Raw genomic sequence first — 16,406 nt, 5'->3', positions numbered from 1 at the left:
CAGGCGCTGAAGAAAGTGAGAGGTATGTCTCGTCGCCCCCTTCCCAGAGAGGATTTAAGCGAGCGTGACGACCGCATTGCACGGAAAGGATGGTACCGGAAGCTTTCATATTTTTAGTTTCCAGTGTCTCCCCGAGAATGTGTGAGAACGGCTACCGTGGTGGGTTTTAGTGGGTAAATCCCACATCCGACGTTTCCAGATGTGAAGAATCCAACACTCTCCCCAGCCCCTCTTCAAAAGGTCTTTCGAAGATTTCCCCCGTATAAAAAAGAAAGAATACCCCTGGTGATCTGGAAAGCCATTGGACTGTTTTGATTTAGCATCCACTGCCTCTTCTATGACACCAACGCCGGTTGCCCACATAGACATATTAGATAAATCAACAATACGTATTTTTGAGTCTAAATTATTTAAATTAGAAAATGAGCTTAAAGTTCTCCAATCAAGCCTCGAGATTTTTAATTCTCCGTTAAGCAATGTAAATAATAGAATCGGACAACTTGAATCAAATTTCTTAAATCTGGAAGATCGTATTATCGAAGAAATGAAAATGAAGAATAGAAGATCTTATAATCTCGTCATTTTTAAACTTGTTAAAGATACTATATCCTCAGACTCGTCCATTATTAAAAGCATGATAATATGTTTAGAATTCACTAACACTAACTTTAGCATAAAGAGAATTGGGAGAAATAATGCTGGAAGCAAGCCGAAGTTTGTATGTCTCTTCTTCTTTAACAAAAATATCATTTACGATTTTGAAAAACTCAAGCTCACTTGAATACTCTAAAGACCAAATTATATAAAATGAATAACAATTCGAAGATAATTCGTTTTGTTCGAAGTATTCCGAAAATTGTAACGATTACACACAATCCCAAATACATCGGATCCTCCCATTAGTGTACTTCCAAAATGTAGGGAGTAAGGCCTATTAACTACGCTCTGAGATCTGTATACATTATTATATTTGTTAAAACATAGCTTAATAATAACATTGTAAATTCAAAGCTTGGCTCTTTTGACTACGATGTATATCTATACAATAGGTCTGAACCTACTAGTTCTAAAGCCGGCAGAGTACTAATTACCGTTAAAAGTACCTTGGGAAAATCACAAATTCGTGTTAATTGTTCTCACATTGAACAATTATTTGTACATAAACAGGATTATGAATTTGTACGAAGACTTTGTACTTTTCAAAGCCTACGCTTTTTTTTAAAAATTGTCGAAAGAATGCTTCATTTCTTTCGAACAAAGCACTGAAAAATTAATCATAGACAGTGATAACGTTAAGCCCCTTTAAACTTTTGTTAACGTTCAATGCATGTGATGTAGTTTACCAGGTGTTAATATGTTCCTGAATGATGAAAAGATGAAAATGCTCAATTAGTAGTTGATTTATTTACGTTTTGTTTCGAATCAGCCTATGTCTCTTAAATTACTAACCTCTCAGGTTCCAACTTTGACGTGGGTCATATTCTGCATGAAATATTGGGCACGAGAAAGCTGTCGGCGCGATGAGTGCCACGTTTGCTTACTCCGGACAACATGCGCAACCGTGAGACCACTTCGGAGCAGTGTTTGATGCTGTTTAGGTGCAATCCGAAGGAGTTTCTGCGTCGTTTCGTGACCGTCGATGAAATATAGATTCACTGGTACACACCAGAAGCCAAGGAATAGTCGGAACAGTGGACTTCACCCGGCGAACGTGCTCCGAAGAAAGCGAAGTCTGTCCTATCGGCCGGGAAGGTGATGACCACCGTTTTTTGGGATTCAAAAGGTGTGATCTACATCGACTACCTGGACAAGGGCAAAACGGTCACAGGGCTCTACTATGCCGGTTTATTGGGCCGATTCGACGCCAAATTGCAGGAAAAACGGCCCCACTTGGCGAAGAAAAAAGTGCTCTTCCACCATGACATGGCACCGGCTCACACCTCCGCCGTCGCCATGGCCAAATTGGTCGAATCAGGCTACGAATTGCTGCTCCATCCACTGTATTCTCCAGATTTGGCCCCGTGTGACTTCTTTTTGTTTCTCAACTTGAAAAAGTCACTCGCCGGGCAGAAATTTGAATCGAACAAGGAGGTTATCGCCGCCACGGAGGCCTACTTTGCAGACCTCCAGAAAACGTATTTTTCAGACGGGTTAAAAAAGTTGGAGTATCGCTGGGTCAAGTGTATCGAGCTGAAAGGAGACTATGCAGAAAAATAAATCGCTACTTTTCCAAAATTTTCGTTTTTCTTTTGTAGACTAAGTACTTATCGGACCGCCCTCGTACAGTGTATCACTCGCCCGCCATATCTGTGAGGCAGTAACGAGCAGTTAGCGACATACCTTTGCCAAATAAACACATTGAAGAAATCGTGGTCTCTCGTTCAAATTTATGAAATCTGCGTTTGGTCAACTTCAAAAGATTTTAATCGATGCCAAAGACAAAGATAACATTGCAGAAATGGCTCATATTTTCATTCATGATTTTCCTGCTCTTATCAAAATGCTAAAAGATATATATTCATCTGTATCAAGTCGTGCAATCAAGAACAAAATCCTGCGTATCACCAAGAAAACCGATCTTCATACCAAATGGATAGAAGAGGAAGACAGGGAGCAATCGCAATAAGTGTATCACTCCCAAAAAAATTATAAATATGCAACATGTACATCCCCTCAGCTATACATTAAACTTAGAAGAAGTGGAAGACCCTATCCATTAAATACAGACCTGTCCTCTTATAGGAAATTTCAACAGCCATCATCACTTTTAGGGCTCTATCAGTCAGACACTAGTGGAAAGATTTTAGAGAAGTTATTTGAACATCCAAACCTGAAACCCTAACCATTTCTCTATAAGCAATGGATCATTTAGCTCGATAGATCTATCAATCTGCAATAGTAATTTGGCCTAATACATGAAGTGGTCAACTTTGGATGATCTTCATGATAGTGACCACTTTCTCATTGATATATCATTTGAAGATTCTACACTTCAAATGTATGTACCCCTTTTGCCTAAATAGAATTCAAAAACAATTGATTGGAACAAATACAAAGAAGTAATCACTGATACCATGTAACACACAGCAGACCAAAAAGTTGATCCAAACAATATCGATTAAACGATCAGCTTCTTTAACTCAATTATTACCAAAACAATTCAAGAAAGTGTAAGACACTTATAACCAAATATATTCAATAGAGCTAAAAGAATCCTTCCATAGAAAATTTAATCAATTTCAAAAAAATGCGAAACAATAAAAGAACATAAAAAAACAATCTTAGATAACATTTACGGCTTCTATAATCAACAAAACCCCAGTGAAGGAAGTATGGAATAAAATAAAAAGTATTAGGGGATCACGACCCCATACGGAGATCGAATATCTCACCTTACACGATGACAATCACATAATCAAACCAAAAGCAATAGCTGACACACTTGCCCACAACTTCTCTCAAGATCCTAATAACATTGATAACAACCTATCCTTCTCTTCACACGAAGATAACTGTATAAACTTGTTGTTTTTCTCTCTTCAAATCACTTGAGAAGAGATCTTTGAGTGATTGATCCCCGTACAAGCCCCCAAATAACTGTTGTACTCGTGGGTGGTTTATGGATATACATATATATATATATATATATATATATATATATATATATATATATATATATATATATATATATATATATTTATATTATACATTACAGTGACAATAGTGTTAGACGTAGTGTCGGTGGTTAGTTTCGCTTGGTACGTCTTTTAATTGTCTGCTCTTATCGTCTTTTCAGTCATACTGTCCGCGACACACTCTTCGGACATACTCTCGGCCGGCGTCATACTTTGTCATACTGTGTCCCTTAACGTTCTTCTCGCGCTCTATATAGTCATGCCCATTCATTCTCTTTCATTCCAATCCTCAGTCTCTCTCACTTCAGACATTCGGTCACGTTCGGCCATCCTAATCGTTCGTCTTTCCCAAACACTCTTCACTTTCTCCGAACCACATGTATTCCCTTTCATCCCCATGCATTCTCACGCTCGGTCGTCGCGCAAGTCCCCCTGTAAAGGATACTCGTTCCTTCCAGGAAAGCTAGCGGACCGATCGGCGCCAAATGTTTAGCTTAACTCAAGTTCGACCGCACGCGCTATCTTGTTTAGGCCTACGCTCGAAGCAGGCCTAAGCGGACGCGGAAAATCCGATATAATAAACTATATAACAAAAATATTAATTACCCCTGATAAACCCATATACACATAATAATACCAGCTAGATATACACAAATCTACAGAAGGAAGCCGAAATTACCTTCCCCGTTTTAAATTAAAATAGCTAATAACCCAATCACAAATGGCATCCTAGTAACATCAATAGCTATAAGAAGTCAAGGAACATCTAGACCATAATTATAGAAACTACACAAAATCTACACTGATACCTCCAAAACCAGTCCAAGAACCGAAATAGCTGTTTTCACAAATAACGAGACTATTAAAAATCGCCTGCCAAATCAACTCTTTATCTTCACAGCTATAACCTACGCGATCCTTGAAGCTCTCCGTCTCATAAAAACAAATAATTTCTCACTCTGTTATCTATACAGACTCAATGATTGCGATTAAAGCTATAAAAAACACAATGGCAAAAAAGGAACATAAAATCAGACAAATAATATAGAAAACTTTAACAGAACTTATTAATTCTAACAAACATATAATTCTCACCTGGCTTCCCTTTCACCAAGACATAATCAGAAATGAAAAAGCTAACTTCAATGCGAAAGATGCAATAATCACTGCTCTTATCGAATATAACATCCTAATTCTTTACGAGATTAAATTAATTCATAGAGAATCAACATTGAAAAATAGAAATGGACCGAGATATGGAACCGAAGCAACTATACAAAGGTACATAATATAATACAAGATTTTTTCAATAAGTGCCAATTCGAAACCTAATTAGAAAAGTTAAGATAATTGTATCAAGACTCTGAAACAGGCACTCAAAGATCACGCACGAATATTTGCTACAGAAATCTGACTCACTGATCTGCAATTTCTGCAACCATTAACAACATCCAATTTACTGTACGAATGCAACAGATTTAACCTACAGAGACAAAAATATAAAATCCATCCAAAAATATGTTTGACCTCTGAAGTCCATGTTATAGACACCTTAAACTAACCGAGGGAAACCCAATTGTACCAAAAAATATAACAGTAAAATTTGACACGCAATTGTTCGACATTAAACCCAAAGGAAATAAAATGTTTCACATCTATGCAATATACTTGAAAAGATGCTAAAGGTTCGGCTTCAGTGGTGGATGGAATTTATGAGCTTGTTTCTATCTTCACAAACGGGCTTTCAATCTGGTAGAGTCTACTCCGATAACCTGAGCTCTTTGGTTTTGACTATTAAGGAGGTTTTTATTAAAAATGAAGACGTTTTTGCTTGCTTCCCTAGACGTTCGGAGAACTTTTGATAATGTTAATATCGATATTCTTATAAAAAAAGTTAAGTAATATTGATAGCGTAGGTAATGTCACATATATTATTTTGATTCACGAACGAAATATTACGTTTGTACTGAACAATTTCCACACTTTGCAAAGGAAAGTTTTTAAAGGTCTATCACAAGGAGAAGTTCTCAGACCCCTACTTTATACAATATAGGTTAAAGATATAGTTGTAGTTTTGAATGAGTAAAACGTTGGAGTAGTCTTTGTTTTTCCAGAATTAAATATTTCCTTCTTTTTGGTTTTACATAAGTATATGTCTATCTTTTTGACAGAATGAATTGCAATTAGAAATGCTATCGAATCAGCTTCCAATATTTCTGCAAAAACCATCTATATTTATGCGGATTCTCTAAGTGCTCTACTCTCCATATCCCATTGATTTGTTAATGTCAAGACCAATCCTTCTCGATATTAAAAAAATTATTAATAAGTTGATTCGAAAAAATAAGAATTTTTTTTCTATTGGATTTTTGCTTATGATTTGGTATTTTGACAAATGAAAAAATCGATTTCCTTGTTAAATGTGCAAGACTATCTAGCATCTCATTCTGTGTCTTGGTTCCTTAAATTGGCTTTTTCGACAAATTTAAGACTACTTCAAAAGAAGGCGACATTTAAAGGCACTTAGTATTTTAATTATTTCTACATTGATGAGTTAAGGCCATGGTTTGCGAATAAAGAACTTTCTAGAAAATTCATTTGCTGAGCAAACAGATTGCGAGCTAACTATTACCATTTAGCTGCATTACTTATTAAGAAAAATCTTGCCTCGAACTTGGACTATCCATGTGGAAACTCGATACAGGATCTAAATCATATTGTTTGGCAATGTCCAAAGTATGAAACTGACAGAAATTACATGATAATTGGTCGCATTAAGGCTGTTTATTATTTTCTATATACTATAGATGCCTTTTTCACTAAACCGTACATTGTATCTCTATCGTTTATACATAAATTTCTTACGAAAAAATTCTTTGGACCTTTGAACTGGTAACCAGTTTACCATATTTTGTTGCTAATATTAAAATATTTTGTTCTCGATAATATAAATACTTATTATAATATACAAGGATATAAACTTAGCAATAGCTCTTATCTCATATATATTCGTATTCTTTATACTTTACAACTGATTAATGTAGCAGGTATATTTTGCATATTGGCAGTGCTAATAATTCCGCAAAGGATTCAATAGCTTAATAAAAAAAAAAACCCTCAAAAGTAAAAATAATAAAATTGTATGGACTAATTCCAGGCCAGAATCACCTTTTGCAGACTCGTAGATGTAACGGACTCGTGAAACAGCTGAAGTTCATAAGAAAGAAAAAAGAATAATGAAAAAAAAATTTCTTAATTAAAACTGTTGGATAGTATTTGATTGTATTAAGACACGACATTAAAATAGATTTGTCTTTATATACTAAAAGTAGATTAATTATTACAAAACTAAACTAATCGTGTTAGTGCCCTCGGCACGCGACGTTACCGTCTTCGTCGACTGCGTCTTTACAACTTTCTTCTCCTACTGCTCCAAACACGCTTCTTTTGCACTCTATATTTTTACGCGCATCCATTCCTATTCATTCTAATCCTCAGCTCCAAGCATTTGATATGTTCACCCATCTCAATTGCTCGTCTTTTCCAAACACTCGACATTTTCTCCGAACCACACACATTTCTTTTCATTCTCACGCATTTCCACGCTTGGTCGTCTTACACAACGTCCGTAAAGGGTCGCTCGTGCCCTTGGAAAATCTGGCAACAGATCAGCGCCAAAGTGTTTATGCGCCTAACGCTGGTCTGTTCGCGCGCAATGCATCTTATTCTAGGCCTGCACTCGAAGCAAACTCAAATGGGAACGAAAAATTCCGATAGCACAAAACACTTTAATAGATTCAATCGTAGGATTTTGTCAAGAGCTTGACATTTTTGAAGATTGTTGCTTTATATAAATCCATTTGTATTACTATCTAATATACAACCGAAGAAATTTAAGACAAAAATTCTTTTTGACGCAGTACAAATACTCTGCGAAGGTGAAAATATTCTACTAGGTTGTTTAATAAGTTTTGTCGTTTTTCCCATTGTAAAAAAAATAATATGACATTTCAACTTTGAACAATTGTAAATATACGAATGAGTCGACAGATCTACATGAAACTTCAGACATGTTCATCAAACAGTAGTACTATCTTTAGAAAAATAAATAGATGAACCTAATAGCGCCATGTCTTATCGAACGACAACACTTATCGAGTAACCTACTACATTCGGCAGAATCTGAATTTCAATCTGATTTAGAATCCGATTTTGAAATATAAAATGAGTAGATCAGATTGAATCATGAAATAGTGTTTTCTTTCTTCACTTTTGTCTACAACCTGCAATCATTATTTAACACTTTGACTGCGGCGCATAAATCGAGTTACCTGGGCCACGATTATCGGCTCGCTGCGCTAGTGATAACATATAAACTACAGGTAAAAATCTATTTTTTGGCTTGATAAGATAAAAACAAATCCAGATTGTTTTATTTTTTATTTTTATAGTGAAACAGTTATTGTCGTTCCAAACGCCGAACTTCATCGAGTGTAGATTTAATTATTAAATTTGTTTGCATATCCAATGCAATCTTATTTTTCACAAAATTCTTCTGGAGTAAGTATTAGACTTGCATGTAAATTATATTGTAAAAACAAGAGATTCTATGTAGACCGATCAAAGGTAAGAAAAAATGTAAAAAATTATTTGTACAATAATTTATTAATTTTATTATAATATCCTTTCAAATACCTACTAAAATCTTTCGTAGTTAACTAATATAACCGTCACCCGTATACACGTGACGCGGTCTGTTCGAAATTTTCGCTGTTACCCGAATTCGGTTTAATACAAAAATCCTAAAAAGCAACGTATTCGAAATGTATGAATTTATAATCGTTAAAGTGTTACACTTGATAAGAATCAGAAAGATGAAAAAGTCTTGTCGTTTATAAATTTCGAAGCATTAAATTTACCATTTTCATTTTCAAATTCTAGGTAAAAATATCAATCGTAAGAAAAATCGGAAAAATATGATTTTCTTATAATAGTTGATTTAAAATAACATGTTTATTTCGTCGGTGATTGGATCTTCCGTTCAAAGTTTTGAAATTTTGACGATAGATTTTTATTCAGCAATTTCAAAAATATGACAATATTAATTTACATTGGAATCGTACGAATTTTGTCCAGTTTTTTAATAGAAAATGACACTGTGCAGTATTCCGGCGCTAAGAATGTCGCTAAAAGCGGGAGGGGTGGGAGGTAGCCTTCCTTCCCACTTCATTCAGAAGGAATGGACGTGGATGAATACAGTGCACGAAGAAGTAACATATACCAATTTAGTGAATTATAATTCATTGGAGAGGTGTTTAGGCGGGAATACGCAAAATAATAGAGAATGGTTGAATTTAATAATTCAGTTGGCTCCAATTCTCATGCATTTATTTGCCAAAATAAATGAAATTGCGAGCTGTTTAGTAAGTTGTATATTTAATGATGGATTTTTATTAATATTGTGGTATTGAGGGTGCAAGTGTGTGAGAGAAAAAGAATGTGGGAGCGAGCGAAGGAACGTGCGTCTCTACGCCGGGAGTCGTAACTGACAAAAGAGGACTGACTGCTAAAATAGTGGAATTTTTTGGCGACGATGTATATCGTCCCAATGACCACAATAGAAGACTAACGCATCCGGTCTACGCCTCTCGCATCCCTTAAGTGACCTACAGTTTATCTAACAAGAGCGTGTACAGCAAAATTCGAAAACTATTTGGGATATAGAGTTGAAACAAAATACACATATTCTTTTGATACGGACCAAGACGCTTTATTATTAATATGGTGTCCAATCGCCTTCATTATCAATAATTAATTGACATCTCCGAGGCACACTTTCTACTAGTTTCATTGCATAATTTTGGGACAAAGATCTCCGCACCAGTCGAATTTGTCGGAACAGCTGCTCAACTGTGTAGATTTTCTTTCTCCTAAGCTTGAATTTTATAATAGCCCAAACATTTTCGATTGGATTTGCACCTGGCGATCGTGAAGGCCAATCAAGCACATCAACACCATTTTCTTCCTTCCACGCAGTGCACAGTCGGCTTCGATGCTTCGGGTCGTTGTCTTCTTGTAACAACCAATTTTCATTTCTCCTTGTAAACCATCTTTGGGCAGACGGTAATAAAGCTGTCTAGTAGGTTTTAACCATTTTGGCAGCATTCAGGTTGTCTGTAAACATGTGTAAAGTCCCGAATCCCTGTTTCGAGAAACAACCCCAAACGTGCACCTTTACCGAGTGTTTAACGGTCCGTTGCATGAGTCTGTTTTCAGGAGTACACCAGGTACGAGTTACCGAAGAACGTGCCCAAAAAGAAGCCTTGTCGGAAAAAATGACGTTGTCCCAATCGCGGTCCGAATTTGCTCTGGCTCAAGCGAGTCTTTTTTCGACACGTTTGTCGCACAGTAGCGCCCAGTTTTTTTTAACGTGCTACGAAATTTCACATTATTGGCCAATAAACGTCTTTTTATGGTTTCGCATGATATATTCACACCTTTTTTACGTAAGATTAGTTGCTCCCAAAGTAAGGATAGACCAGGATTTTTCTCGAATGTCCGTAGTATCAGTTTGTCTTCCTTTTTCGATGTCTTTGGTGTAATGCCACGATCTGGCAGCTCATCGACCTTTTTTACCTCCAAATATCGATTCACCCACTTACTAACAAATGTTTTCGATTTTTTCGTGTACTTAGCAACCGACGAGTATGACATTTTTGGTCCTTTCGGATGCGAACACAGAAACACTGCTTCGTAACGTGGTGCGTATGCGGCACTCGTAATGTGTAACTCTCAAAATATGTAATGCTCTGACCAAGAATAGGCGATAACTGAGTATTTTTGTACAAAGCATCTTAGAGGAAGGGTCAGGGTACCTGCCCGAGTGACAATTTCCCAGCTAACAATTTATAGGAAAAAGTTTTGCCGTACACGCTCTTGTTAGACAGATTGTATGTCACGTAGCCTTAGAATCGTGAGGTGTAAAGGCGACCGTAACACTGAACAGAGTTGTTGTGTAGCGTGTCTTTGAAAGGGAGCAGTGTGACGTAAAACGTTTACGGTCAGTGGAATCACCGTGGCTAATACAGTGAAAGAAGCATGAGAAACGTAAATTAGAGAAAATGGCAACAAATGAATTGTATGAAGAATCGGAAGGAATATTATATGATTGTGATACAGTGGATTGGTCGTAAGTATAACAAATTATTCATTTTCCACTCAAAGGTACCGAAAATTTAAACACGTTTTTCTTAAACCGTGTTTTTTCGAGATGATGTAACAAATATCGCACAAACCATTGAAGATATTAGTTTGAAATTTTGATTACGTATAAATAACATGTTACTTTATGTATTCATTAAAAGCATAAGATGATATCTAAGAAGCTGTAAACAAACTAAGACGAAATTTTCACTACCCAACACGGGAATGCACTTCCAAAATCTAATCGATCAATAGCATTTAAAACCACCCTAAGAAAATAAAAGAAAAACTTGCTGAGAAAAGAGCTGTAGGAAGAAAGTGGCAACTATCTAGGCATCCTGACGATAAAGGAAAGTTTAAAAAACTATACAAAGAACTAAAAGTACTCTTATACATACATAAAGATGAAAATATCTAATACCATATTTAAAAATTAACACTACAACGACAATCACATGGAGAATTCTTCGTATGAAAAGTCACCAAAAATTTGGTGACCATATTCTCTCGATTCGACGAAAAGATAATTCTTGGGATTGAAAAGACAAGGATATTGCAGAAATGTTGCAGCTCACCTTTCTGAAATTTTTGTACCACTGCTACAACTGTTCCTACCCATAGAAGCTCTTAGTCCCAGAGAACTAGAAACAGAGATAAAATGGTTTAATAATAAAAAAGCACAAGGCCACTATCTGTTAACAGGGGAGCTATTAACTTTTAGGTCGCCAGAACTTTTTCATTAAAAACATATTTTTTTCGGGAAATTTGTTTGTTTATTCGATTTATTACATTGTTTGGGATGTACCACATTTTACCTGGCTCCGATATGAATCAAGACGATGGGAAGCGGTAGTAAAAATTGATAAAATTTTGAAATTTTTAAAAATATATTTCTAGGAGTTTTTCATAATGCTAATTGTCCAAGATTGAAATAGACGGAATAATGTAACGCGCAATTTAATTTAGTTATAAGTCGTCAATTTCGTTATCGCGTTCCAGCAGACAAAGGCAGCGACCTTCGAGAAGTTTTTGCTACTCTCTGGAATATTCAACGGCTCGTTCCCTGCTTCTTATTCCAATAACCCTGCGAAGGATAGTTTTTCTGTAACAACGTATATAGCTTTGTGTCGCCAAACTTCTAGACATTTCGATCGGAGGAAGTTCCACGAACCGTCGAACATTCCAGAAGCCCGTAACATAGTTTGCGCCTACGACGATTGAGCCATGAGAGAGGGCGATCGCTGAAACGTGGTCCAATCGCGAATTGATAATTCTCTTTTCCGCGAGAAGAGTCGGAATTTGGCAGCAGTGACGCGCGGTCTAGCCGCGGCGCCACTAGTCACCGGTTGAAAACTAGTCATTAAGTATAATAGTTGCGAACGAGCCAGCAGAGGAATCAGCAAGAGAAACAAGCATTTCAAATCGCCACGTGGAACAAAGAACAAGCGAAATTACTCGGGACATGTTCGGGCCACCGGTCAAACACCCATTATCGTAATCGATAAAGCGCCCACTAATTCAAAGAGTTCGTTTGAGCCAATCATCGACGTATTCTCAATAAATCGAATATAATCCACTCAAGAGTTCTGCAATGAGAAAATCTCACTGGCGTTTCAATCAAGCCTCTCCTGTTTCTTTCATTCTTCCACGTGCCATGTCGACGCGGATCCAGCCGGTGTAGTTTGCATCATTAAAACTTATCGGCGAACGAAACGTTAATTATATTATCGAACTTGAATTGCATTATTACTAAATCAATCATCTATAAATAAATTATGTGCCTCAGATTACATTGTAAATTTTAAACAATTCTAGTTTGCTGTTACCTAGTATTGATTAAATGAAAGAAATGAATATAGAAATTATTTTTGCCTTTTTCTTTCCTTTGTCTTTTACTTTTTGTGTATTTTGTGTTTTTCTATGTTTATTTATGCTTTATGTTTTTTTTACTTAATTTTTTCACTATATTTTCTCTATACTGTATTTGCGGCAGTGTAGCCTTCGTATCATAGTTTCCGAAGTAAGATATTACGCATAGTGCTATTTCACATACATTACATATGTTACATACCGAGTTTGTGATCTATTATTCATGACGGACACATCTGAAACATTTTAGTTTTCGATTGCACTCTCGATCTATGAAATCGCTGTGCCTTTTATTTTCTTCTTTTCGTGCTACGTATTCTTTTAACATGCTCGAGAAACACGGCTTCCGTACTCGACCTTCGCAAGCAGCTCGCCCTTTTCTGAAATATTGAGATTTCCGTTCTCTAGGACGGCGGATTTATCTGATTCTGGATCGAGTGTTATTTAATTTAAGAACTACCGGAGACTATTTCTTGCACAATCACGGGTTACCAGTGCGGTTATTGAACGTCAACAACTTTCAAATTCTTTTCTTTAAACCCTCTGACATCGACGTTGTTCCCTAAACTTGTCTGTTAACGCTGTCAGTGTGACGAATAGCAGCATACTTGGGCAATGAACAGAGTGTTGCAAAGCAACTACGTTTTTGAACATATAGTCTTTTGCCAAACTATCACTATATTCGTAGTACTCAGCGAAAGTAGCGGCTAAAATATAAATTGATTTTTCAATCTCTTTTCTCGACACGACGTAAAAAGTCCGTTTAGTGAGAAGTTGCACGGCGAGATGTTTTTGCCATGAGTCACTGAAATTAGTTCGTTTAATAGCTGTGGTTCTCCGCGCTCACAAAACACCGACCGGAGATTTACAATCTTCGCTTATAAGGGTTTTCTTCGAGACACTCGGGAAAACATGTATCAACCGATCGATACGAAGTTAGATTCAACTTTGCGCGTCTCCACTTGCCCAACGCTTCTACAAAATTTTCGAAGCGTCGGTAATGGAGCCCACGTGAATATTTTTCGTTAGGTCATCAATGACAGGTTTGATTTTTTTGCAGCGGATGATTTTTGATAACCTTATTATGTATTTTAAAAACCTAAGTAGCGTGAAATATGCAGATATTTATTGCGAGGCATTACTTGTGGAAATATTGGCCTCTCTAGCAGAAGATTATTACGCCAATAATTATCAAATGTACTTTTTTAAACGCGATCCATCAAAATTGTTAGACCAAGGAATATTTGAACATCGTTTGTTATCAAATTTAAGCATGGTTTAATTTTCTTTCTTAGCTCAGGATACTAGACATGGTATTAAGAACAGTTCGTTTCTTCAGTAATAATCTCCAACAAAGACTTAGAACTTAAAATAATGAAAACAACCTTAAAATAATGAATTGAATTGTTACCATTCGAAGAAATGTGTTCGTATACCAGATTCTTTGGTAAATCTATTTATGGAAGGATAAAAGTCTTTATCATAAAATATCTCATATCTCGGTACATATTTTAATTTTTCAAACCTTTCGCCAATTATATATACATCAGAATCGTCCGAATCTCTCTCACTTGGCACGGACTCTCCGCTACTACACACGTTAACAGCATTATTTCTATCATTGTCCATTTTATTCAAAAAAGAAATACGAAATGTAGAAGAAAAAAAAATAAATAGACTTCTAAATTAGCAATATGTAATACCATATTATAGTGTCGTAAATTATGGGACAAATGATCGGCTTGAGTGCAGAGGTGCGCGCGCGTGTGTGTGTGTGTGTGTGTGAGAGAGAGAAAGAAAGAAAGAGAGAGTTTGTTTATCATCCCAATGACCGTCCTAAAAGACATGTGCATCCAGCCTACACCGCTCGCATCCCCTAAGAGGATCATGGCCTCGTGACCTTCGTAGGTCACGTAGGCCCAGAATCGGGAATATAAAGGAACCATAGCGTTTGTAGTGGCTTGCAGCTGCGGTTTATGGCGGGACCGTGCTTCGAGTTTGTTAGAGAAATTGTCCACATGGCTACGGCAAGGGCCTGTCACCGTGGGTCAGTTTATTTGTTGTTCGACTCGAGGCACGGAGCAAGTGATGGCTATTTCCCGTCATAAAACACTGCAGGCACTTGGACAGGGACCCTCTGCACAGCCTGGCACGCGAGGCCCTGGCGCGGCCTTGTTGCGTCATTCGGGATGCTGGAAAATTCCAGCCCAGGCCTGCAGGGGTTTGGACACCCTGTCTACGTCGCGACGCCCCCACCTAAGCCCCATAGCGATGGGCATGTCTTAGATTCGGCGGGACTAGGACCCGTCGTAATTGGTCAGGCATTCGTCGCCACCCACCCTTAATTTAAGGGAGTAGGGCGAACCGAGGCGACGTTTGCACTGACCCGAGAAATCTTAGACTAGTGCACAGAATACCACCAAGACAATACAGCCAAGGGTCTACGACTAGAGTGTACAGAGTACAGCCAAGGGTTTACAGCCAGAGCGTACAGAGTACAGCTAAGAGATCACTGTTAGAGTTTTGGCCTGAACGCACGGATTGACGTGTGAAGCTTCCTGCGTTAGTTCCCATAAAGAACTTGCACTCCTCGAGGGAATTACCAGCAATCCCTCGAGTCTCCACGGAATCTTGGACCTTCGAGGAAGTTCGGCAGCCGGCTTGTGCATCCAGTGAGGCGCCGTGTGTGAGGACAACGCTCAACACCCCCCTGGACGTGAGAGCAGCAAGCGGCGGAGACCTCGAAGGCGGCATTACAACCTCCATCGGTTCAGCCTAGCGGACAACGATCAACAACAGTTAGTCCTTCCAACGGGAAGGTGGTCCTTCGAGTAATCTATAGTCGGCACCCATCGTGCAAACACACTCAATGCTCGAAAGATCCTCGAGATCTACCACGAGCAGCTACAGCGTTGAACGGGAAATTGTTGTATAGCGTGTCATTGAAAGGAAGCAGTGTGTCTCTGATCGAGAGTCGTTGTTAGTAGTTGTCGATAAACGTTTTTGATTAGTGTTAAATTTAGTAACAATAGCCTTATACATATTCCACAATATATAACACAATGTTGTATAATCAGAGCATTTGAATACTGACTTATCCTGTTCAGATAGTTATAATAGATTGTTCAATAAGTTTTATCGAACGACCAAACTTGTCTAACAACCTAGTATTTATATGATTGTATATTTTCTCTCGTGAGAAAATTATTCAGTATGACACTGCCTAGCGGCGAATTTTATAACGAAATACTATCTAACTACATATGGAGAATATTTTTCCCACAAATTAAATCACTGAAAGAAAACTATTTTTCAAATTACAATATGATAGTAGCATCCCCATACGGCATAATGCCGACGGTCTAAAGGTTAAAAGAACTGTCATAAAAAAAGCTTGCAATAACTCAGATGTATAAGACGTTCATCATCAGAGTCCAACCCCCAACCGATCCACGGAAAGGAGAATGTTAAAAAATGCCTATCTTTGGTATCGTTTGGAAACAAAAAATTTATGCAGGATCTTGTCTCCCAAAGAACAAAAAATGTCCTTATCACTTTCCCGAGAAACGATGGAAAAGTTATCAAAAATGCGTTCAAAGTATGAATATGATGATAATTGAACTTATGTAAATACATATATTTTGCATTTCGTCATCTTCTTCTTCGGATACCGAACCGTCTCCAAAATAATTAGTAAGA

General features: G+C 37.3%; 1 protein-coding gene across 12 annotated transcripts in view; it reads right to left on the bottom strand.

Moving 5' to 3' along the window:
• LOC143151317 (uncharacterized) overlaps positions 1-16,406 on the bottom strand; it is a 146,463-nt gene that overhangs the window by 42,696 nt on the left and 87,361 nt on the right. For 7 of the 12 annotated variants that reach the window (XM_076320341.1, XM_076320338.1, XM_076320349.1 and 4 more), the window contains one exon: positions 11,414-11,479. The exons of the other annotated variants lie outside the window; for them this stretch is intronic. In XM_076320341.1, the coding sequence (XP_076176456.1) occupies positions 11,414-11,479 (66 nt within the window). The remainder of the gene's footprint in view (positions 1-11,413; positions 11,480-16,406) is intronic. 12 annotated transcript variants of the gene reach the window in all.

The sequence above is a fragment of the Ptiloglossa arizonensis genome, chromosome 9, assembly GCF_051014685.1.
Source record: "Ptiloglossa arizonensis isolate GNS036 chromosome 9, iyPtiAriz1_principal, whole genome shotgun sequence".
Taxonomy (NCBI): domain Eukaryota; kingdom Metazoa; phylum Arthropoda; class Insecta; order Hymenoptera; family Colletidae; genus Ptiloglossa; species Ptiloglossa arizonensis.
This window is presented reverse-complemented; position numbering and strand designations above follow the sequence as displayed.